Genomic DNA, 26,128 nt, shown 5'->3' on the forward strand with positions numbered 1-26,128 from the left:
AGCTGCTGTGACTGTCTCTGCACCATCCATTGTTAGCATGACGTCTTTCGTTGGTGCAACGCTAAATTTCTGCTGCTGTTTTTTCCGTTACAAGATCTTCTTCCTCTCTCCTTTTCTGGCATTTCACACCCTCCACCCTACCCACCCATGCTGCCCTTAGAAAGCCCAAACCTATGCTTTGAGCAATGGTGGTATATACAGCGAGTTTCAGATTTTGGGTGGTATAGAAATTAAGTACATACATACACGTTGTTGAGCACTAATGTTACATATAAAGTTCTTTCGTATCCTGCTTCAGCTTGGCTGAAAATCCTGGATTACGTTAACTATGTTTAATCTGGATAGCAATATAAAATTTAATTGTTATTAATGTTCCCAAAGGAATAATAATATATTAGACGGAAGAGAAGAGCTGCTAAGAAAGAGTGGTAATGTTGCTTAGTGTCCTTGATCTTTAACCAAGCTTGAGAGATCAGGAATATTATGTTCCCTGCACTGATATTTCTTATATCTACTTGTTTTATTTAATCAGGGTGAGGTTTTAATTTCTTTTAAAAACTTATTAATGAAAGTTTTGATTTTTAGGATGTAGCATTTGCTAGTCAGCAATGGCTAGATGTAAAAAGGCTTCCAGTGCATTGTAGCAGTTGGGTGATGGGGGATCAGATGTCCTTACTTGGAGAACAGGAGACATGGGGGCTAGCAGCACACATAATACAAGTAAGAGATAGCATGGCCTTTGCTTGGTACTAGTATAAGTCATTCAGCGGCCACATGCTTTCATGAAGTTTAGCACCCTACCCTCCCTGTGCTCTGTCACCAATTTGCAGGAATCTCCTCTCCTTGGATTGCCTTTCAATGATAGAAGGGTTTTTATCTCCAGAAAACCAGATTACAGGCTATCCTTTCTGCCCAATAATGGCTTCTGCATTTGAGAGGTGTTATCATGAAATAAACATTGTGCTAAGTAAAGGTACTCTAGGGCATACTACATATTAAAACAGGATGGGCAATGGATGGGCTACATGTAGTTCCCCAGTGCAGTCCCCTTTGGACCCACAATTGTTCCCTCCTATCTCTCCTCCCCACAGAGGAAAACACATGTTTTAAAAATTATGGTTTCAGCAGCAAAACTACAGTAGTGACAAAATTGGTGTGTTGTAATAGCAACCATACCTTTTTCTTTATTTTCCTCCTGCCCCACACTGAATGTGGTAGGTCAGTGGAGGACAGAGATAGGTTCCTAAACGACCAAATTTGTCCATCTCTGATATGAGACATCTTAAAGGGAGATGGTTTTCATCAATATCAGTCTGCCTTGTTCACGCCATTATGCCAGTTGTTGCATATCACGTTGCCTTGATTCACAAAAGCATTGGTTTAATTTTATTATGCAGCCACAGACCCATTCAAAACAAAAATATAAAGTTGTTATTACCCAGAAATAATCCTTTATATTTTCTCTTGTTTCAGGAGGCTTTGTAGTTGGTGGAATATTATCACCTGTACAGAACAGAAGCCATAAAATTAGGAAGGCAATAAAACCAGTTGTGGATTTCGGTATGGCATTTGCTACATTGTTTGTATGTGTGTGTGCTTGTGTGACTTGCAGAAGACTACAGTACACTTCATTGAGTATTGAAAATTCAAATGCTTCTTTTAACAATAACAACTATACAGAAAGGGTATGTTCAGATTGGGAAAGAGAGAATTCCTGACATTGTTGCTTTTCTTTCTTTCCCTAAAGAAAAGCTTGCAGAATAAATACATTACCCAGCAGGTACTAATTGATATGCTTCATGAAAATATAATTTTCAATTTTGCAGAAAAAATGAACTGTTAGACTTCTTATCTAATGTTAGTGAACATAACTTAAAGCAAGCTATGTACAGACTTTGAGCTTCTTTGGGCTCAGAGTCTGCACACAAGGGGATTGACTCTATTTTGAACTTGTCTGGCTCAGTGCAAGACTCTAATTCTTACTTGTTTTTAGGAATTCACAAATGTGCTCTCTAGTGGCAGGCATATTTCTTACTCTGGTATCTGCCTCAGACCAAAGTGAGTTCATCCTAATCTTTTGCTGTCCTTTGGAAAAAGGAGACAGTTTTATTGCATCAAGTACCTGCTAAGCTCACCATAATGACAGGGAACCATGGATCTCTCCTGAGGTCATGTTGAGCTGTGCATCTCTGAAGATCAAACAAATGTCAAAATGCCATTGGGAAGCATATTTTGGTTGGCTAGTCAATATTTATTTATTTATTTATTTATTTATTTATTTATTTATTTAAAACATTTCTATGCCGCCCCCATCGCAACAAAGCCTCGGGGCGGCTCACAACAAAAACTAAAACAAACAAAATCATATAAAAATTTATACACTAAAAATATTAAAACCCGGTGCATCTCGGCTTAAAAATGTTTAAAAATCTTCCATAATAAATTAACACTTAAAATAAGTTTTAAATAAAAAGGTCTTAGCCTGGCTCCGAAAAACAAATAACGACGGCGCCAGGCAGACCTCTCTGGGGAGCGCATTCCATAGGTGGGGCCTTTGGTAGATCCTTTTCAATCTAAATTGAAAATTTGTGGACCCTTTTCAATCCAAAGTTCGTTCATTCCTAACTCAGAATTCAGAAATAGGTTGAGCTTCCAACAGGAAAAATCTTGCTTACTGCTGCCCAGTTCCATTGAGTTAGACTTGTTATCTGCATAGAGTCCTTCTGTATCCTTAAAATGGTGCCTTGCAATTAATTGACCTTATTCCAGGTACTATCCCATCCTTAAATATAGAGGTGCTCATAAGGCTGGCCTCAAAACATGGAGGATTACTACTAATTCCTGGAAACTTTAATAGGATAGAACAAAGCAAAGAGCAATCCACATGTGCAATCTGCAGTAGCTTGTAGTACAACTAATACTGTAAAATCCTTCATAGAATTACACATGTTTGTACTGCATATAAACATATCAATGTAATAATTATTTATATTTCAGATAAAATTATTAACATGATTAAGAGTGCTGGACTGAGACTCAGGAGATCAGGGTTCTAGTCAGCCATGAAATCTATTGGGACCAGTCACTGCACCTTGACCTAACTTACCTCATAGGGTTGTTGTCTGAATAAAATGCAAAGGAGGAGAAATTTGTAAGCTTTCTTGGATGTCTTGCAAAGGGAAGAAAGGTGGGATATAAATGCAGTGTAATAATAATCATCTCTGTATTCCTCTGCTGTACCATGAGTGAAAGATCCACAGTAATGTTAATGAGATTGAATGCAGCTGTATATACCGCAACATTCTACCTTTATGAAGAAGGATGACTATTCCTATAGAAATTTAAGATGCTTCCAGTGTACTTGTCTATAATTTCACTGCAACCTGTGGTGAGAATCCGCCTTGACTACCATGTGAAGTTGCATAGTCCCACAAATTTGAGCACTTCCCCATGTTAAAATACTCCATTCTTATAGAACACTAGCCACATCAAGGTTCCATAATGATCAGTCCATCTGAGCCTTTCAGGAGAATTGCCCTACTTGCAAAGTTCTTTGTTGTGGTCTCTGTGTAATCACATCTATGGACTTGCTGCAGAGCACAAGACCTCATTTGGAGTAAGCTTCCAAAGCTTGGCACCATGGAGTGGGCGGAAGCCTGGCCTGCACCCTGCACAGGCAGCATAAGGAGGGGAGGGGCTCCTGCCCAGTCCTTCAGTTCCTTTTCAACCGCACTTCAAGTCAGCTCAGATCAGACTTTCCACTTGTTCCACTCACCTGATTCGCCATCTTCTTTTTTTCTTTCTCTCTTCTTCTCTGCATGTTTTCCTCCTCTTGTTTTTTCTTTTTCTCTCTGCCATGTACATTCCCTTTTGAACCACGTGGCCAACTCCGCTCTATGCTGCTGTGCCTCCTGCACGGCCCGAATGCCCACCAACGATGGGCATTCCAAGTGCCTCCTCTGCTTCGACGAGGAGCACATTGTAGAGACCTGCCCACACCACCAGGCCTTTAAAAAATAGACGTGGCGGCAGAGGGCCATGCGCCTCCAACAGGCCTTGTGGTAGAGGGCCTGTATCACCATTACAGCCTCTGAGGCCGACAACCCCCCTACCAAAGGCACTTCCAAGCCCTGCAGGGCTAGGAAGAGAGCAGCCTTGCTGGGTGAGGGCCCCTCTGGTGTCACAGCCCTTGCAAGTAGAAAGAAGCGCTGCATCACAAAGGACCCTGCCTCCCTGACACCAGAGGCCACCCAGGACCGCCTGCGGATCCTGGACTCTGGGGCATCCCTGAATGTGACGCCTGTGGTCCCAGTTCTGGATTCCCCAGATCCGCGCTCCTCGGCAGCACCTTCCATACCCGAGATGCTGCCAGCACAAAGTCTGGCCGCCATTCCAGCTGTGGAGACTGCTATCCATGCATCCACCCACTCAGGGGACTGCCAATTGCTCCCAGTGCCTGCAGGTGATGCTGTGGAGGCCACAGGCACACCACACCCCCCCCACCAAAGTTGGAGGACTTGTCATGCTTTGCAGCCTCCTCGCACTCCAGCTCGTCCCCTCGATCCCTGTGCATGAGGAGGCCCTGCGTGGCCGAATTTGACTCTGGGTCCTCAGAGGCCCATGCTCCCTGGGCCCGACTGAGGCTCCTGGTCTCCAAACGTGCAGGCCACTGGGACTTCCCCAGCAGGGAATCTAGCCACACCACCAGGCCCAGGGACCAGCCCCACACTCACCAACGCTGCTGGCCCAGTGAGGACTCATCGGCTAGAAATACGGCCTACACTAGACCTGCCTGCCAGCGCCGCTGCTCCAGCAGTCCTGCTGCAGCTCACGAATGCTCACCTGCTTCACACCAGGATCATCAATGCAGGAGCAGCCTCCATCAGCGTTTGCCTTTACAGGATTCAAGTCAGAGTCGACCCCCGGCTTTGTGACATTCTCCCTCCCCCACAGCCTCCATCCACTCTCCAGATGGCCAGGCCCTAGACCAGGACCTTTCCTTTTCTCCTTCTAAGGGAGGTGACCTGACCTGGTCCTCCACATGGCTGAGGATCTCAGCTTCCAAACCTCCCACCCACCGGAGCCCAAGGCCAAACCATGCTACGATGCCCTAGCCTCAGGGGAGACCACCCCGTGTCCATCCCTGCCTTGCCTGTGCAACTCTGCACAGTGCAGCAGTCCTGGAAAGCCTCTGCAGGGCCCCTGGCCACCTCATGCAAGGTTGAGTCCACCTACAGGGTAACCATCAAGGCCTTCTTTCTGCTTCTCAGACACCCCAGGCCTAACTCCATTATAGTGGAGTCCATGCAGGGCACACCCCAGAAGGATCAGTCCACTCCTGTGGACAAGGAGGGACGCCGCTTAGATACCATGGTGAATGGGTTTAGGGTCTCTAGCTACAAATGGGTGCTGCACTTGGGTTTAGGGTCTCTAGCTATGAGCCAGGTACCAGCTCTTCCTGTGGGAAAAGATGGGCGCCATTGTACACACTGAGGCAGAGGACCTGCCCTTTGATGGTGAAGGCTTTAATTCACGTACAGATGGGAATGGACTCCCTCCATATAGCTCATACCACTGCCGAGCGCATAGTCTTTGGGCAGAGCTCAGTGCAAAGGAGATGGCAGGGAACTGCCATTGCCCCCCGTCGCGGCCCATTCCCTGACCGCTCCACGCGACCCAGAGTGCCACTTGCCAACAAGCGGTGGGACTCCCAACCCTGCCAGAGGCTACCGCTGAGGCAGCAGGATACTAGGCACAGGTGTTGACATTCTAGTCCAGGCAGCCACCTCCCTGACCTCCCCACCTGCTTCATAGACCATCAAGCACAATACCTCCTGGCCTTGGAGGCCATTACCTCTGATTCCTGGGTCCTATCCATCATTGAATGGGGTACAGGTTAGAATTTGATGTTCTGTCACTCCTTGGTCGCGTCAAGACCACTCCTCCATCTCCCGCCCTGGCCAGAAGGCCAGACTCTGCTGGATAAAAGGGCAATAGAGCATGTCCCCCCACCAGCCCACTGGGGCTTCTACTCTAGGTACTTCTCAGTACCCAAATGGGACAGGTCTCTCAGGCCTATCCTGGATCTCAGGGGGGTCAACAAGTTGATCTCCCCCAAGAAATTCAGAATGGTCACGCTCCAGGGCATCCTCCCCCTCCTTAACCAAGGAGACTGGTTTGTCTCTATTGACCTGATGGATGCCTATTTCCATATCTCTATCCACTCAGAACACAGGTACTTCCTGCATTTCCAAATTGACCAGGAGGCCTTCCAGTTTTCCGTTCTCCCTTTTTGCCTTGCCACGGCTCCCTGCGTATTCACCAAATGTGTGGCAGTCGTTTGTGCCCACCTCAGGCTCCAGGGTGTCCAGATCTTCCCATACCTGGATGGCTGGCTGCTTGTGGCCCCCTCCAGGGAGGACATGTTGCGCGGCCTAGCTACCACACACCTCCTCCTACAGGACTTTGGGCTCCTCATCAACCATGACAAATCTGTTCTTTTCCCTACACAGTCCATACTCTTCACAGGGACGCTACCCTCGCCAAAGCCTTCCTACCTCAGCCAAGGGCAGAGGTCCTCGCCTCACTGGCCACTTCCGTCAGGGCTACACCACACACCACTGCCCACACCATCCAGAAGCTGCTGGACCTCATGGCTGCCGTAGTATTGATGCTGCAGCTTGCAAGGCTCTACATGAGGCCTCTCCAGCTATGGTTCATGGAAGCCTTCGTGTGGGAGAAAGACCCCCACAGAACCCATCTAGCCCCACCTGTGGTGGTCAGGGAGCCCCTCCACTGGTGCAGCATCATAGCCAACCTCACTACAGGAATGCCCCCCCCCCAACCATCTGTGACCATCACCACATCCAACACAGGCTGGGATGCCCACTCCGCATACATATGTGCAAGAGTCACTGGAACCAGAGGCCCATCTCCTCATCAACATGTTGGAGAAGCTGGCAGTCCAGAAGGCCCTTGTGTTCTTCCAAGACAGCCTGACAGGGCGCCACATTCAGGTAGCCACAGATGACAACACTGTCATGAACTACCTGAACAATCAAGGGAGAACATATTTCACCTGCCTCGCAACCCTGGCAACTGCCATCTGGCACTGGTGCATCCAGAGGGGCATCGTCATTATAGCTGTTCACGTGGCAGGGCACCTTAATACCCTAGCGGACTCACTTAGCCACTTACTCTCCCACATGAGTGGGAGCTGGAAGCCTCCACCTTTCACACACTGCGAGAAATGGGGACACCCCGAGATTGACCTCGCTGCCACCCCCGAGAACACCAAATGCAACCAGTACTGCTGCAGAGCAGGACAGGGCAGGGGTCCCTGGACTTATTTCTCCTCAAGTGGGATGGGACTCCTGATCACCAGGGTGGTGGCCAAACTCCAAAGCAACAGGAACAGCTGCATTCTTCTTTTTTTTTCTCTCTTAGACAAGTTTTATTGTTATTTTTCTACTAACTAACAAAAAGAAACTAAAAAATCATCAATCATCAAAAACATCAGACCTACTGGGTCAGCTCTCCATACTTTTTCTTTTTATGATAATCCGCAAACATATTTAAGTCTATGCATAGTCCCGTTTCTCTAGCCAATAATAAAAGGAATTCCAAGTTTGATAGAAGTCTGTATCTTCTTTCTCCTTCAGAGACAAAGTCAGTCTGCCCATTTCGGCACAGTCCAAGATCTTTTTTAGGATCAGTTCATTGGTGGGTGGTTCTTCACTTTTCCAGTGTTGGGCAAGTGCAATCCTCGTCGCAGTAGTTACATGTAGAATCAAATACATTGCTTGATTACCAACATCATCAGGTACAATGCCTAATGAGAAAACTTCAGGTTTAAATATTAGAGATTTTTGTAACATTCCCTCAAGCCATTTGTGTATTTTAATCCAATATTTTTTTGCCTTATCACAGGTCCACCACATATGATAAAAGGTACCCGGTTTATGTTTACATTTCCAACATCCATTTGACATATTTGGAAACATCTTAGCTAATCTATTTGGCTAAGATACCATCTATAAAACATAGATACCATCTATAAAACATTTCATACAGGTTTTCTTTATATGAGGTTGCTAATGTTACTTTAATATTTCTTTCCCACAGCTTTTGCCATTTCTTTAACTCAATACTATATCGAAAGTTTTGTGCCCATGTTGTCATAGTTTCCTTAAGTTGTTCATCTTCCATTCTCCTATCCAAAAGAAAATTATACAATCTTTTAATCATTTTCTCATCTGATTTTAAAATCACACGGTCAAATGCTGTTAACTCCTTATAAAAACCCCACATTTTATAGTCTTTAACATGTCTCAATTGCATTGGAACCTTATGCCAAGAGATATTAATTCCTTGCTTTTGTATTTCTTGAATCAGTTTCAATCATCCATCATTATCCAAAATATCATCATATCTCACAATCATATCAAAATTCAATGCATTTGGGTATACAAGAGCTTCCATAGACAAAAGCCATCTTGGTAATTTAATATACAGTTTTGTCCTTAACTTTCCCCACACTGACATTAATGATTTCCTAATATAATGATTTAAAAAGCAACCATGTGCCTTACACTTCTCATACCACATATAAGCATGCCAACCCATTTGCAAATCATGCCCTTCAAGATACAGAATTCTCTTATTTCTTAAGGGTATCCATTCTTTTAGCCATGTTAAGACAGAAGCTTGATAATACAACATCCAATCAGGAAGACCAAAACCCCCATTCCCTTTGGCCTCCTGAAGCATTTTTAATTTAATCCTTGGTTTCTTCTTTTTCCATACAAATCTCGAGATTTGGGTATTTAAATCATCAAAAAAAATTATCAGTTTTTATGGGAATTTGGAATAAAAATAAAAACTTTGGTAATATGTTCATTTTAACTATTGCTATTCTTCCCAACAGAGATAATTGCAAGTTAGCCCATTTTTCCAGGTCACTCTTAATTTCCTTAAATAATTTATCATAGTTATCTTCTTTCAATGTAGTGCATTTAGCTGTAAGAGAAATTCCCAAATATTTAACCTTTTTAACAATTTGAAGATCTACTTGTTCCATCAGAGTTTTTCGCTGCTCCACTGTGAGATTTTTCACTAACAGTTTTGTCTTCTCTCTGTTTATTTTCATCCCAGTAACTTCGCCATATTCTTCAATCTTTTGTAAAAGTTTGGACATTGTTACCAAGGGTTTCTCAAGAATGAAAACTAAGTCATCTGCAAATGCTTGCAGTTTATAGCTTTCATCTCTAATTCTAGCACCTTTAATATCCATGTCTTCTTTAATATTTCTATTTAACACTTCTAAAATCAATATGAACAACAATGGTGATAAAGGACATCCTTGTCTTGTGCCCTATGGTATATGTAAGTTCTCCATTAATTATAATCCTGGTAGTCTGTTTTTGATAGATGCTTAATATTGCATTGATAAATTTTTCACCAAATTCCATTTGAACTAATTGTTGTTTCATGAATTGCCAGTTAACATTATCAAAGGCCTTCTGTGCATCCATAAATAATAGTGCCATTGGTTTTTCAGAGTGGACCTCATAATACTCTAAAATATCCAAAATAATTCTCGTATTGTTCCTCATTTGTCTTTTAGGTAAAAAACCATTTTGATCTGGATATATAAAGTCTGTTAAATACTTCTTCAGTCTTTCTGCCATTACAGAGGCAAAGATTTTGTAATCCACATTTAAAAGTGATATAGGTCTATAATTTTGGATCTGTGTCAAGTCTGTATCTTCTTTCAGTATTAAAGTAATATTTGCCTCTATCCAAGTATTCGGTACTTTAGCATCTAACAATACCACATTGCATATATCCTTAAAAGGCACAGACAGGATTCCTTCAAAAGCTTTATAAAACTCTGCTGGTAACCCATCCAGGCCCAAGGTTTTGTCATTCTTTTGTCTCTTAATTGCCTCAGTTACTTCTGTCATTGTTATTTCTTCATTTAATGTTTTTTGGTATTTCTCCAACAGCTTTGGTAAATTTCGGATATACTCATTAACTTTCTCAGTTGGAGTTTCTTTATTTTGGTACAGCTTTGCAAAGAAGTCTTCCACTATTTTCTTAATTAACATACTTTGTACCTGCAGTCATCCTTCTCCATCCTTCAATTTGTATATTAATCTCTCCTCTCTTTCCTTCTTTAGTTTATAAGCTAACCATCTCCCTGGTTTATTAGCATTTTCGAAATAGTTCTGTTTAGTCAGTTTTGTTTGGTAAGTTCATTTGTATCCAAGAGGTTCAGTTTGTGTTTTAGAATATTCATTTGTGTCTTAAGGTCTTTTTTAGATGGATCTTCCTGGAGCTCCTGTTCAAGCTTTATCAGTTCCTCTACTAATTTAGATAATTCCTGCTTTCTCATTTTGTTTATTTTTGCTGAGTATGTTATTATCAGGCCTCTGACATAGGCTTTAGCCGTATCCCAAACATTTTGCAAAGAGGTTTCTTCAGCTTTATTAACTTGGAAAAACAATTCCATTTCCTTGTTTATTTCTTTTTTGAACTTTTTGTCTTTTAATAGAGATTTATTGAATACCTATCTGGGTGTTTTTACGGTCCCTTTCAATGTCATGATTACAGGATTATGATCTGCCCAGACATTTGTATCTATTTCAGCTTCTAACATATCTGGAACTAGATCTGGTGTTATCCAAATCATATCAATTCTGAACCACAACCTATGTCTATTCGAGTAGAAAGTATACTTAGCAGAAGTTGAGTTTTTATGTCTCCAAGCATCTGTCAGTCTGAATTCTTCAAATATATTAAAGCAAGACTTTGGAAGTATCCTCCTGCCTTTTTTCTCCTTTGTCTCACTCTTATGGTCTATTTTTTATCCACAATTGCATTGAAGTCTCCCATTAAACACAAAGTTTGATAATCCACTTGCAAGAGTAAACTATGTAGTTTTTGGTAAAGCACTTCCTCATGATCATTTGGTGCATAGATCGCCACCAAAAACACCTTTTTGAGTTTCATTGTAACTTCAACCATCAGAATTCTACCATCTTCATCTGCTAAGATATATTTGGGGTCTATTTTTTCCTTAATGTATAATGCTAAACCTCTTTTGATGAGCAGATGATTTAAATAACTTTCCGAGTTTTGGACATTCCAGGAACTTACTATGTTGTTTCTTAATGTGTGTTTCTTGCAGACAAATTATATCTAACTTCCGTTTTTGAAGCTGAGTGATGGTCTTTCTCCTCTTAGAGAGTGCGTTTAATCCATTTACGTTCAAAGAAAATAGTTCAGTTCTTCCTTCCATTTTAAGAGCCATGTTTGTAAAATATATATTTATCTATTTATGCTTAGCCTTTACGCTTCTACCTTTTCTCTTATCTTTTGGTTCCGGTGCCTGTTCATCTTCTTGTTGATCTGTAATTGCTATTTCTCCTTCTTCAGGGTGGTAAGTTGTTACATCCATTGCTTCAGCATCTTTCCCTCCTTTTTGTACAGCCTATTCTTCATCTTCAAATGAGATTCTAAATTTTTCATAGAACTCTTGCGCCTTGAAGATTGAATCCAACTTATATCTTGTGGAGTTCCAGGTAAAGAATATTCCTTCTAGCGTTAACCACCTGAACATAATTCCCTTCTTTGTCAGCTTCATAGTAAGAAATAGGTTTTTCTTTCATCCTTCTCTGATCCTTCATGGTATTTTTTTCAGAACAGTCACCTCATGTTGATCATCGACTCTTAGAGATTTTTCATGTACAACCTTCAGAACATTATCTCTTACAGATCTTTTTGCAAATTTAACATGAACTTCCCTGCGTAGTTTGTGTCTTCTAACATAGCTTGAATTAACTCTATAAACCAGGTCAATTTCTCTATCCATCTCTTCATTTTCCAAATCCAGAGCATCTGCCAGCATAGTGATTATTAATTCCCTTAGTTTTAATTTCTTCTCTCTGGTATGTTCTGAAAACTTAAATAATTAGATGCCTTCTCCATCTCTAGTATAGCATCCGAGTCCCATAGTGACTTATTTGTTTGTATTAATAGTTGTGTTTCTTTGTCTGTCGCTTTCATTTTTTTATGGACTTCTTGGATCTTTTGTGTATTTTGTTCAGTTTTGAGTCAAACATCTGTCAATTGATTGCATGCTTCCCTAACAGTGCTGTCCAATTTATCCAGTTTATCCATTCTTTCTCTTTGTTCCGCAGCCAAATTCTTTTATTCGAATGTCAATTTTAGTATAGAATTTTGCATAGCCTCTTGAGATGTTTGCACAGATGTTAGAGATGCTTGTATTGCCAAAAGTGTCATTTGTAAGTCTTTTTGGTATTTTTCCACATCTGCGGTTTTGAATTGGTGAGTTGGGCTCTGGGTAGCAGATGTAGGTGCCGAGGAGGAGGGGTGTTTTTTTCATAGTGATAAAACCTCCAGAAGGAGAAAGAAGGAAAAAAAAGCGGGGGGGGGGGGGGGGGCCGATAAGAAAAAGGTTGTTTGGTACACAGTAAATCTGTTAAAAGTAAAATGGCCACAGGGTGGCAGCAAAGAGTTGTTTGTTGATATGACGTCAAAAGGAAAAGGACGTCTCCGAAGAAAATGAAATGAAAATGAAACCAGAAAGAAAAAAGAAAAACTTTTCTATCAATTAATCTACAGTAAATTCTGATTTAATTCTTCACCCTGGGGGAGATTAAAGAGTCTTTTCTTTTCCAAGCCTCAAGTTTCCCCAGTCTCAGTTCATCTCCCCTAGATTAGTCGCTGCTTGAACTCCACGGGGGGTGTGGTGGAGATTCCTCCCTCCATCAGAAGGGCTTTTCTTTTTTCTTTTTTATTCAGATTGATACTTGCTTCACAAGTTCTTTCATAGGCAATATTTTAAAAAGCAGAAATGCTCACCCAGCAGGTCCGATGTGTTTCAAACTTTTATTCTTCGCTGTTAAACCGGCATTGATGGCTTGTGGAGGGCGCACCCCCTGACTCAAGAAACAGCTGCATTCTTGTTTCTCCCTAGTGGCCAAGACAACCTTGGCTCCCTCTTCTCCTTTGCCTGTCCGGGAACAAGTTCTGCCACCTCCCCTCCCTCCCCAACCTGCTGTCACAGGACCAGGATAGGGTCTTGCACCCTGACCTCAGAACTCTCCACCTGACAACCTGGAGGATCAACCCCTAACCAACCCTTACAGTTCCCTCCCTCTTGTGGTTGCCACCATTCTACAGGCTGCCCTAAAGCCCTCCACTTGCCGTTCCTATCTAGCAAAATGGGGAGCCTTCGCAGCCTCAGCCATAGCTCAGGGCCTCGCCCCCCCCCACCTATTGACCAAATCCTGGCATACCTACAGATCCTCTTCACCATGGGCCTCTCCCCCTCCTCTATCAGGGTCCACCTGGCAGCCATCTCCCACTTTCACCCCCCATCCAAGGTTCCTCCGTATTCACCCACCCCCTGGCACGCCGTTTCCTCAGGGGTCTGCAGAACATGGTCCCCCCAGTCCAGACTCACACCCCCTCCTGGTGCCTCTGCATGGTTCTACAATCCCTCACGAGGAGGCCCTTTGAGCCCAAGCCCACGTCAGACCTCCTCCTCCTCTCTTGGAAGATTGCGTTTCTAGTGGCTATCACAACTGCTTGCCATGCCAGCGAACTAGCTGCCCTGCAGATCGATGCCCTCTTCACGTTTCACAGGGACAAGGTCGTCCTCCGCCCTGACCCTCACTTCACTCCCAAAGTGACATCCCCTTTCCATGTCAATCAGAATGTTGTCCTTCCTACCTTCTCCGACCCCTCCACCCCCATCGAGGCCACGCTCTACCTCCTTGATGGCAGGAAGGCCCTCGCCTTCTACAGAGCCCAGACTGAGCCTTTTTGCTGCTCTGAGCGCCTCTTCGTATGATTTGAGGGCCCCAGGGTTGGTGAACCCATCTCCAACACCATCTCTCTTGCCTACAAGATGGCCAAAATTCCTCTGACAGACCACCCACGCACTCACTCCACATGTGCTCAAGCCACATCCACTGTGCTGCTAGCTGGTGTCTCGCTCCAAGAAATCTGCAGGGCCACAATATGGTCCATGCCTTCAACCTTTGTCCTCCACTACCAGCTGGGCATCTGTGCAAGATGGGACTATGCCTTTGGAAGGACAGTTCTCTCTTCAATTTTTGGGTGACTACAGCCCCTCCTCCTGGATGGTAAGCTTGCTAGTCACCCATAGGTGTGATTGCACAGATGACCGCTCGAAGAACAACAGTTACAGGTAAGCAACCTGCCTTTCTCTATGATAGCTGGCATGGACTCAGTCCTCTAGACTTCCTATTGTGGAAGGATGGTAACTATACCATTTTATGGTAGAATCACTTTGGAAGTACCCTTACTGCATCCAATGCTTTTGTTGAATTGGTCTTGAGAAAAGGGATGAGTGGTTCTTCATTTTGCAGCATGAACCTGTTATGCATGGTGGCAATTGGCTGTTCTCCAAGATGTCTGACCCCAGCTATTTTAAGCAATTATATTTTCTTGATGGCTGGCCCAGCATTTGACTTTATGGAATGTATCTCTGTCATACGAATTGAGAAGTAATCTGAATTCATAACACAGATGAAGAAACCCCTGTGACATCTCAAATTTTTGTTTTCACCGAGTTATCTCTCACGAGATGACTTTGAAGTTTGCCCCTTTCTTTCCAGGGAACAATAGCCATTGTATGTCCTGGAGCTCAGTTCTCTATTTATTTTTATGTTTTGCAGGTAACATATCTGATCATTCAATATCCTTAAAAGATCCTTCTCAACCAGCTGTTATATTTGATAGCACATCCCAGCAAGAGGTTCTTCTAGGTGAGAAAAGTAGCACATGCTAAAAGATATGTATCTGAAGTCCAGGAAAACTTGTTTAACCTTTATTGTTCAGGAAGCATTATTGTGTTATTTCTAATTAGTATTTTTAATAATATGGTGATTATGTGGATCCTTCCCCCCAGTGTCAGAAGTAGGGATATAAGGTCCTGAAAATGTTATTGAACAACATTTTTCACTGTTCCTGCCCACTGATGATAGTGACTGGAGATGGGCTGGAGATGACCTGGTGGGACAGTGGTTCTACAGCTCTGCTATATATGGAGCCAGGTTCTACCTGGTTTTCATACTTCATTTTTAGTATATTAGCGTGATCTTTTAGTATTCCTCTAGTTTTGACATTGTATATCATACAAACTGTTAATATACTTTAAAATAGTTTTTATTTACTTTGAACTAAAATTGGGAGGTCATGGCATGTATATTATTTTATTTAATCAAGCGCTATACATATTTATTCATTTCTGCTTTTATAACAGAATGTGTGAGCAGTGGTAGTTCACATGCAGTTTTCATCAGTAATGAAAAAGTGTCCATATATAAATATCTAAGTACACCCACTTTTTCTGCTGGCAAAATGATAATAAAACCGTTAGAAGAAAAGGGATTTCAATATTCCTACACAGATACAATGGTAAGTATACCAGCTATTGCATATATTTTTACATGATTGAATATTTTCTATTTGCAAATCAAGTTCTCCCTGTTTATACCATATGTAGTGTCATATTTTAACGTACTTCACCTTGGCACCGAGATCATGTGAACTGGGTTAATAAGGACATAGTCCTATGACCTCCCAACCTTGTCTGGGGGTCATGGAAATATTTACAGCCTCAGCTCTGGTGTCCTGTGACCCAAGTGCTGGAACTTCAGAGGCCAAGCTCCTGCCCTGCAGCCTTTGTAGCTAATGTAGAAGCTGCTCTAGCTGCCACTCTGAGGTCAAAAATCAGCCTCAGAGAGGGCTAAAGTGTTGTGCCAGGGGGGTGAAAAAGGGAGGAAAAGGGGGCTAATGGCTTACGTCATATCCAAACGGCATCTCAGCCTCCCACCCTCCTTATGGCACTTCGTTCTAGGTGGCTGAAAATGGCCATCTAGATGAAATGCAGGACATGAAGCACTGTAAAGATCACTGCTGCTTCACCTGCACAGGATTCATGTAAACCTCCATGTCTGGAGACTTACGTACATCAACAAGGGGACCATATCATGCTCTATGTAATTGGTTGTGCTCGTCACAATAGTTTGCATCTGACTTCTGGTGGTAGGCGCTGAGGTCCTAGTAAGAAAAGAAAACAAAAAAGAACCCACAAGCCTGAAGATTATCCTGCTCTGATATGTAGAAACTTTTCCTTGAACTTTTGATTAATGATAGCATAGTTTTAACAAGGACATGTACACATCGGTTCATAACAGATTATAGACTGTGACTGGAAATTAAAAGACACTTGCATTTTACTGTTGAAATCTGAAATGCATTTTCAAAAAATCTCTGCCTTGTACATGATCATAAAATGGAATAGAAAAGGTAAAGTTTGTTTATTCTGTTTTAGTCCTTAAGAGTGCTAATTCTGGTGAGGGCTGGTGTGGTGGTGAGACTGCTGAACTGGGGAGCTGGGCAATCCAGGTTTTAATTGTCACTTGTCTATGAAGTTCCCTGGGTGACTTTGGGCCAATCATTCACTCTCAGCCTAATTCACCTCACAGAGGTGGGTTGGGGTTTTTTTTGTGGGGGGGGGGAGGTGAGGAAAAAGTGGAATGGAGAAGGACTGTATCAGCTGCCTTGGGTTCCTTACAAGAGGAAGGGTGGGGTATAAATGCAGTATTATTAATAGTTATAATAGCCATTCAAAATACTGAGAAAGCTTCAGATGAGGTGAATACCACCAGTCTTCCTTTACTGTACTTGTGTGATGCAATATTATTTTTTGTGTCATTCTTAATGTACTTAGAGGTACTTGCACCTCACCAGGAAGGGGAAAGCAACTTTTGGGAATGCTCTGGTGGGCTTCATCAGGAGAGCTTTAAACTGATCTGGGGGTGGCGTATGGGATCAGGGCTCTCAAAAACCAATCATGAAACCAATCATGATTGGAGTGGTGAAGGAACAGGAACAGGGTCTCAGAAGCAGGGTGTTGTAGGGACTGAAGGGGCTGGTATGACTACTGCACAGATGGTTCCTGCTGGGAGGAAGGAGGATGATGAGGGAGTCAGGGAATGGGGTTCGTGGGAAAGAGGTGTGATGTATATACACCAGTGCTAGGAGCATGGGAAACAAGCAGGAAGAGCTTGAGACAATCCAGGGAGTAGGTGGGTATGATGTGGGGATTACAGCAACATGGGATGAAAAGCAGGATTGGAATGTTTGAAGGGTATGTTCTTTTTAGGAAGGGCAGGAAGGGGAAGAGGGGAGGGGGTACAGTGCTATCTGTTAAGGAAGGAATAGGGTACAATGAGAGAGGGAGTTGGGTAGAAGGGGATCATGTAGAACAGCGCTCCTCAAACTTTTTCAACAGGGGGCCAGTTGAAAGGCTGCAGTGACCATCGCGGGCCAGTGAGGTGGGGGTGCCTGGGTGTGCGGGCTGGTGAGGTGCCGTCAGGTGCGCGTGGCAGTGACTCGCTCTCTTGGAGATCTCCCAGCAAGCCCAAAACCATCTCCAAGTGAGCAAGCCACTGCCTCCCCACCCGCACAGCAAGTGCACACCTGGGTGGCGAATGGCAGTGCAGCTGGATGGATGGCCATGGTGGGCTGGATCTGTCCTGCGGGCTGTAGTTTGAGGACCCATGATGTAGAGGCAGTGGGGGTAAGATTGACGGATCTAGAGGTGGCCAAGGATCTGATAGTGGGGTATGTTATCGCCCACTGGGTCAACCTGAGACCATAGATGGTGCTCTGATAGACCAGATTGGAAGGGTATCCCAGGGGAGGGATGTGGTCATACTGGGAGACTTCAGCTTCCCTGAAGCTAGTTATTTGGGAGACACACTCAACAGCAGTGGCTAGGTCCCGTTGCTTTCTAGAAGCTATAGAGGAAGGGTTTTCACCCAGGGGGTCTGAGAGGCAACAAGAGGGGGAGTCATCCTAGACTTGGTTCTGAGCAACAGGGAGGATCTGGTGGATGATGTGCTGATTAGATTAGTTCTTGGTGTGAGTGACCATCTTATGCTTTGAGATCAGGGGGATGGGGATGAGCAGTAGGTCAAGTATTAGGAGTTGGGACTTCTTGAAGGCCAACTTCAGTCAATTGAAAACCAGGCTGGGGCTGCGAGAGGGTACTGGAGGCAAGGGAGTCTAGGAAGGGTGGATGGCTCTAAAAAGATGTCAGCATCCAGGATGTGGGTGGCTGACTAGCAGACAGGAGCACCAGGACCTAGGCAACACAAGGGTTAGTCCAAATGCACAGTTAAACAGTCCAAAGGTCAGAGCCAGGAGTTGAAGTGCAAGGCAGAGTCCATTCAAGGGGCAAGCATGGTCAGGCAAGCCTGGAGTCAGGAAACCAAGAAGACAGGCTGAGGGAAGCAGGTACCTTGAGGGCTAGAACAGAAGAAGGAGCAAACAAGGGCCAGGAAAACTTGTAGGATCTAGGAAAAGGGTCTAGGAGCAGCAGGAGCAGGGTCATGGGCAGAGTTCCAAGAGCAAAGTTCAAGCATCCGCAAACCAGGAGCACTTCAGCAACTCAGGTTCTTCGTCATGGTCTCCATGCGTCACACATACGTGGGTGCTGCGCCTGCACAATGCCTGTTGCCAGGAAGATTTTACAGCTTTAACAGTTCTGGCAGGAACTCTGCGCCCCCCCTCCCCCTTGGTATAAATGGGTGGAGTACCCGCCCCTTCACCAGTCTGCTTGCAACTGCAAGCAGTTTGCTGTGCCTCAGGCTCTTTTTGCTTATCTTGTTGCCTTTTTTCCTCCATAGCATTTCACTTTCTTCTTCACTCTTCCGATATCTACCCTTTCACTCCCTAACTTGTTCGCTTCCCTCCGACCTCCTCATTACTTCTTCCCTTCCCCCCTCTCCCCAGATTCTGTCTCCCAAAAAAAAAACAAAAATAGACCCTTGTATCGTCTCCTTTCTTTATTGACAATATCACCTTCTCTTTTGTTCTTCTTGATGGCACCGTGAGCAGCTTTCCATAAGTGTACCCAGTGTGGAGCAAAACTGTGTCCAACTGATCCACACTCTCTCTGCCTCTTCTGCCTCAGAGAGGGCCGTAGAATGGATAAGTGCAACCATTGCCAGTCCTTCGCAAGGCAGGCTAGAAAGAATTGGGAGAATAGATTGAAGAAAATGCTGTGGAATCAGGCTCTCATTGCAATGAAGCAGGTCATGGCAGCTGCCGCTTCTTCTGCTCCCGGTTCTGCTAAGTGCACCCCCTCTATTCCACCTCAAGGGGACAACGTGGGTACCAATAGCAAGCACTCTACTTGGTCTCTCTCTCCTAAAAAGCATAAGGAGAAGAGGAAGCATACCAAATCTGATAGGAACACAAAACTGAAGAGCCCTAAAAAGGATAAGACTGAGCGCCGACATAAAAAACACCCTCGGGTGCCTCATCTGGATCCTTGTAGTCTGCCACCCATCTCAGTACCGACTAAACCATCTGGCCACCAGTCTGGTATGCAGGTGACACCACCATTGTCACCTCTGTGCATCCTACTCGCTCCTCACTCCAGCCCGGAGCACCTGGAACCAGTGGCACAAGCCTCTATATTGGATGGGGAGATCCATGAATTGCCTCCTCCATCAGATCCTGATCAGCAGACTGTGAGATCGCCAACCCTTACTCCAGGTGGACAGTCATTGCCAGAGGCATCTCCAAGGACCTCACATCATCCATCCTTGTTCCTTCCACTGCAAGCTCCCACCCGACAGCCCTCCAGGTAGTGGATGTCATTATGGGGATTTCAATCCCAACCAACTGGATTGGGCCTATCCGTGGGATTTCTGTCCCCCATACAACTATCCCTACCCACCACCACCATCGTTTCACCACCATTCCACCCCTCTGTAAACATCTAGGGATGCTCTGTCCATGTCTGCTGTGGCTATCGCTTGTCCACATGTCTCCTGATGGCTCGTCCTCCTCAAGTCCTCCATACCAATCAGATTCAGACTCGGAAGAGTCTCAACAAGTTTTGACATCTCCTGATGCTATTATAGCAACTCAAGGCCCAGGATCACCTGGTGACAGCCTAGGCCACTTTTCAGAACTGCTGGCTCGTATGTCCTCCCTCGAAATCAACATACTACAGTACGTTGATCCCAACCAGGGCAATATATACGATGTTGTCCGGAAGGAGGATGCGGTTCCAGTAACCCTGCCATTTATATCAGTGCTCTGACAGGTGATGATGGAATCCTGGCAACTCCTGAACCATCCTCACCCTTCCTCCCGGCACCTGAAGTCGATGTAGAAAGTCAGGGAGCAGGACGTTACCTTCCTACTGAAGCAGCCGCAACTGAACTCCATCGTGATCAATCCACCAAAGGCCGTCAGTCCAGAGAGCACTCCGCACTGACTGACGGTGAGGGGAGGAAGATTGACATGATGTCCTGCCGGATCTACACCGCCATGGTACTCGGCCTTCATATCTCCAACTACAAAGCCACAATGGCTTACTATCAATATTTGTTGTGGCAGAAGATCAAGTCCCTAGCTACATTCCTCCTGGACCAGCAGAGAGAACTGGCCTGCCTGGCCTGCCTCTTCATTGGGGAGGCAATGCAGCTCTCTAAGCAACAACTGATTACCATGAGATATCATGTTGATTGCAACTCAAGGGCTCTCGTCGGTGCAGTGGCCCTCAGGCACCACGCCTGGTTGAGGGCTGGAAACCAAGAGACCAAGCAGCATGTTGAGAATATGCCTTTTGACAGCATGGGTCTTTTTCACTCTAAGACCAATGACAAATTAGAAAATATCCATAAAACTCGTCTCACTGCCTTCAGAATGGGATGGACTGCTACTCAACCCAAAGGTAAGCTGCCTTGGAATAAGTCTGCCCAGTACCGACCGTTCCAACCCTACCACCAAGGATACCCCTCCAGATATCAACACTTTAGCCAGCAACAGCCTCATCCCAACCACAGCAAAGTGCCTCGTTACCAGCAGCCCCGAAGACACGCAGAAAATGACAAGCGCCAGTGTTGACGGGACACGCAAACCTTCCTCGTTCCTCAAACCCACCTTTCTCTCTCCCTTTTGGGGATTGGCTTCAAAGTCAATTCCCCATCTGGGAGTCTGTCACATCTAATCAGTGGGTTCTCTCCATCATAGAGCATGGATATAAAATCAAGTTTGAAACTGTGCCACCTTCAGGTCTGATCTGCTATACAGCAGCCTCTCCAGCCCTCCTAGAAGAAGTAACCAAGCTGCTTCATAAGGGTGCGATTCGAAAAGTTAGACTCTCAGAAGGACTGCATGATTTCTATTCCAGGTACTTCACAGTATGGAAGAATGATGGGGGCATTCACTCATTCTGGATTTACGTGGAGTTTATAAATACATCAAAACCAAGAAATTCAGGATGACCACATTCAAGAATATACTTCTGTTGCTCAGGAAAGAAGATTGGTTCGCATCCTTGGACTTGAAAGACGCTTACTTTCTTATCAGCATCCACCCTGTTCACAGATGCCTCCTGCCATTCACTGTCGGTATTGAGGTCTACAAGTACAACGTCCTTCACTTTGGCCTCATTACTGCACCAAGGATATTCACTAAATGCATGACCCTGGTGTGTGCCCACCTCAGACTTCGGGGTGTCCAAGTTTATCCTTACCTTGAGTATTGGCTTCTCATTTCCTCCTCTAGAGTGGACTTACTAGCCTCCATTGAAACCACCTGCTCCCTGCTTAATCAACTGGGACTATGCATCAATAATAATAAGTCGTGCCTTGTTCCTTCCCAGGTCATCAATTACATCGGAGTACGTCTGGACTCACTTCACACCCGAGCCTTCCTTCCACCGGATCGATTCCAGAGACTGATATGCTCTATAAGCTGCCTCACCACAAATAGACTGTCCCATCACATTCCATCCAACAGGTGCTCAGTCACATGGCATCCACAGTATCAGTGGTACCAAATGCGAGGCTGCGGATGCGGCCACTACAGTTATGGTTCAACCGCAATTTCCATCCAAAACGCATTTGACCATACCGACTACTACAGCCTCTGTACTCAGTCCTTTGAATCCTATCCTGCTGGACTGTCGACACCAATCTGTCTTGCGGGGTAGCATTCCAACCACCGGAACTGATTGTGACACTGTATACTGACGCTTCCCTGACTGGATGGGGTGCTCACTGTGTGTTGCTCTGAACCCAAGGCACCTGGCATGGCCACAAGACTACCAGACATATCAACTACCTGGAATTGCTGGCAGTTTTCAAGGCACTACATTCTTTTCAAACCATTGTATGAGGTCACGCTGTCCAAATTGCATCAGATAATGTTGTGGCCATGTTTTATATCAACAAACAGGGAGGAACCGGATAGGTCCTGTTGACACACCTTGCTTTCGCATCAGAACTGGTGCATCACTCACAAGATCACCCTTCAAGCTGTTCATCTTGCCGGCACTGAGAATAAAGCAGCTGATTTCTTCAGACGCATGTCCACAACCCAGGAGTGGGAGCTGGCCCGTCAGGTCTGCCAGCATCTATTTGTACTGTGGGAAAAACCAACTATGGATCTTTTCGCCACCCACAGGAACTTGGTCTGCAAAACCTAGTGCTCCAGAGCGGTAACCGGCCCGAATTCAATTGGGGATGCATTCAGTTGGGAGAATGAATTCTTCTACGTGTCCCCCCCCCCCCCGATCCTGCTAATAACAAAGACATTAGCAAAGATCTATCACAACAATGCTTGAGGCATTCTAATCACCCTGTGGTGGCCTCAACAGTCTTGGTTCCCCACTCTTCTTCAGTTGTCCAAGAATGTTTACATTCATCTACCTCTGATTCCACACCTCCTAACCCAAGAGCACAAGGTGCTATAGGTCGCCTGGATCTACACTCCCTGAAGCTCACAGCTTGGCTTATTCAATAGCCTTTGTACAATCAACATCTTCGATACTGAGGTCATCCTCAGTACCAACTATTGCTTCACATTCAACCTTTTTGGTACCAACATCATCCTCAGGTCTGACAAGAACATCTCCAGAGTTGTCTGCTTCATCAACAGCCATCTCTTCGATATCAATGTTCTACCCAATACCAACACTACAGTTGGAACCAACATTGGTACTGACAATATCTATGAATTCGACGAATCTTCACACAGCCATTCAGTTTATTCTACAATCTGCATTGTGACCAAATATACAACATTCCTATAATGCTAAATGGAAACACTTTACCTCCTTTGCTGCTGCTAACCAATTTCAGCCTCAATCTGCCACCATTGAGAACATTGTACAATACCTACTCTCGTTACACTGTGGGGGCCTCAAACCTTCCTCCATTAAGGTGTATATCACAGCCATCTCGCATCACCAAGGATGCATAGAAGGTTCATCCGTATTCTCCCACAAGCTCATATGTCGCTTCTTATGAGGACTACAAAACCTTCAACCTCTGATCTGATAGGTCATTCTGACATGGAGCCTTCCCATCGTCCTACAGGCTCTGACTAAATCTCCATTTGAACCCATGGCTACAGTCAGTCTTCACCTACTCTCTTGGAAAATGGCTTTCCTGGTCACCATCACGTCAGCAAGGAGGGCCAGTGAATGTGTTGATCCTCCATACTTCAATTTTCACAAAGAGAAGGTAGTCCTCCGCATGGACCCTGCCTTTCTTCCTAAGGTTGCAACACCCTTTTATCTTAACCAAGACATCATTCTACTGGCATATTTTCCTGCACCATCAACACTGATTGAGCACTCTCTACATAGTCTCAGCGTACGCAGGTCCTTGGCTTTCTATCAATCATGCACATTTAGGAAGACCAAATACCTCTTTGTCAATACTTGGAACATGATAAAGGAGCACCAACAGGGACTCAAAGACTGTCAAAATGGATTGTTGAAATGATTGAACTTCCCGTCTGGCCAAATTGGACTGGCCAGTTGCTCCAAAAGGACACTCTATGAGGGCTGTCGCCGCCTCCTCTGCTCTCCGTGCAGGCATTCCAATTCATGACATCTGCAAAGCTGCCACATAGTTGATTCCATGCTCTTTCGCGAGACACTACTGCTTAGACATCAGGACCAGACAGGACTGCTCCTTTGGCTGTGCTGTCTTGTTAACAGTTCTCCAGTGACAACACTATCCCACCTTTGGGTGGGGAAAGCTTGTTAGTCACCCATATATGTGTGATGCACGGAAACCACGACAAAGAAAGGCAGATCATTCTTCGAGTGGTCATCTGTACATTCACACAACCTTCCCTCCTTCTCACTGGCTGTTGTCAGACTGCCACGTCCCCTCTCTCTGCCACACAGCGCTACCTGGGGCCCCCGGCGGCAGACAGCTTTCAACTTCTCACCTTCTGTTCGGTTTCTCAGAGATATCACAGTCTCCAAGAAAACCCTGCCCACTTCATGACATTTAGCTGTAGAAATTTCTCTCAAATCCAGGCCTTGTGCTGTGCGGCAATGCCTGTATGTGTAAACACACAGATGACCACTTGACAAATGACAGAGGAAAGTGATCTGTCTTTTTCATGATGGCATCAGCGACAGCTTTTAGGAGCTGTGCTGCTTGTTGCAAGTTGCCTCCACCTGATGGTGATTCCCTATGCCTTTTTTGCTTGAGTGAGGGACACATTTTGAAGAGCTTTGCGCACTGCCAGGTCTTCACAAAACAAAACACAAGGCCAAGCTATGGAAGAAAGCCCTGCAAGTGAAAGACACTTCCAGCAAGGGACAGGACCGTCTTTCCACCCTTTGTAGTGCAGGATGACCATGTGGTACAGAAAACAATGAAGTGCTCAAAAACAAATGGCCACCACACCCCAACAAAAGAAGAGGTACCATGTGAGCACCCATTGACTGGCAAGCCCAACAACTGGACCCCACTGGCCACCAACTATTCCTGCTCCCCAGAACCAAGGGAGTCCCCCTCTACTGTTCTGGGAGGAGAACTGGGAACCCCACCTGCTGCACTGATAAGCAACCAGTTGTCCCAGGCCTCCACTCCCAGAGAATTGCACTTCCAATGCCAGTACCACCCAATTCACCTCTGAAATACTCCTCAGGCACCCTCTCAGGGCTGACAACACCAACCTCAGAAAGTGGCTCAGTGCTGGAGTGCCCCACCATGCCAGCTTTGACACCATGCTTGGAGGCCAGAGGACACTGGGAACAATCCCGCTCTTCCCTTATTGAATGAGTCTGTGCTTATGACTGGTCCCCAGTGTCCTTCCACTCTGGAGACAACCCCAGCTCCTCCAACAAGGATGACCAAGATGCTTGGTACCAGGTTGGTACCAAGACAATACCAAGCACCACCAGGATGAGGATTCTGCATACTGCCCTTGACACCAAAGAGATGTGAAAGCAGGCTTTCCACCATCCCTCAACACCTGGCCAAAAAGACTCCCCTAACACCGTTCTACTCCAGGGTCCAACACCGACCCATTGCCAGGCCTTGGTACTGAGCCGCTGCTGGACCTCAAGAACCAATCAGCACCAGGCCTCAGTACCAAACCAACATCATCTGTCAGTATTGACTCAAGACTGGGCCTTAGTACTGGATCAACTTCCATCTTGGCCCAGGAAATTGCAGAGATCATCTCCATTCTCCATCCTAGATCACATTTTGGACTCTGAATTGGTGATCTTCTTATGTCCATCAGAGCTGTCCACAGATGCAGCTATGTTCACCCAGATTCCCTTCGGAGGAGAGAAGATGCTTCTTGGAGCAGGCACTCAGAATGGTCTCAGATCTGGGACTGGAGATAGAGTAACAGCAGGACCAGGTTGCTGATCTGTCTTTGATGCCCTGGATTCTGAGGACTGAACCCCAGTGGATGTTTCCTTCCTGCCAGCCCTGCTCCAGACAATTAACAGTCCTGGAAGTCCCTTGCTGTCTCCCTTTGTCATGAAGTGCAGTTCTACTCCTGAGTAAGCACACTGTTCCTGAAAGACTTGATTGTTCCATATCTTTGAGTTCTTCCAGAAAGAAGTGTTGAACCCTTTCTAAGACCATATTTCCTTTGTCTGTGCATTCTAGCAGGAGAAGTGCTGTGAAACCTAGCCCTCCTGCCTTCTTCCTGTTTCTCAGTTAAGTTTCCTGCCTATGCTGTCTCCAAGTAACAGGCATCACCTCCTCCAGGGAAG

At 45.1% G+C, this 26,128-nt stretch overlaps 1 protein-coding gene across 1 annotated transcript in view; it reads left to right on the forward strand.

Annotated features, from left to right (window-relative positions):
- CENPC (centromere protein C) overlaps positions 1 to 26,128 on the forward strand; it is a 99,341-nt gene that overhangs the window by 52,120 nt on the left and 21,093 nt on the right. Inside the window, exons 13-15 of the mRNA XM_044447405.1 lie at positions 1,474 to 1,560; positions 14,733 to 14,822; positions 15,320 to 15,474. Coding sequence (XP_044303340.1) covers positions 1,474 to 1,560; positions 14,733 to 14,822; positions 15,320 to 15,474 — 332 coding nt within the window. The remainder of the gene's footprint in view (positions 1 to 1,473; positions 1,561 to 14,732; positions 14,823 to 15,319; positions 15,475 to 26,128) is intronic.

The sequence above is a fragment of the Varanus komodoensis genome, unplaced genomic scaffold, assembly GCF_004798865.1.
Source record: "Varanus komodoensis strain SLA01 unplaced genomic scaffold, ASM479886v1 scaffold51, whole genome shotgun sequence".
Classification (NCBI taxonomy): Eukaryota; Metazoa; Chordata; class Lepidosauria; order Squamata; family Varanidae; genus Varanus; species Varanus komodoensis.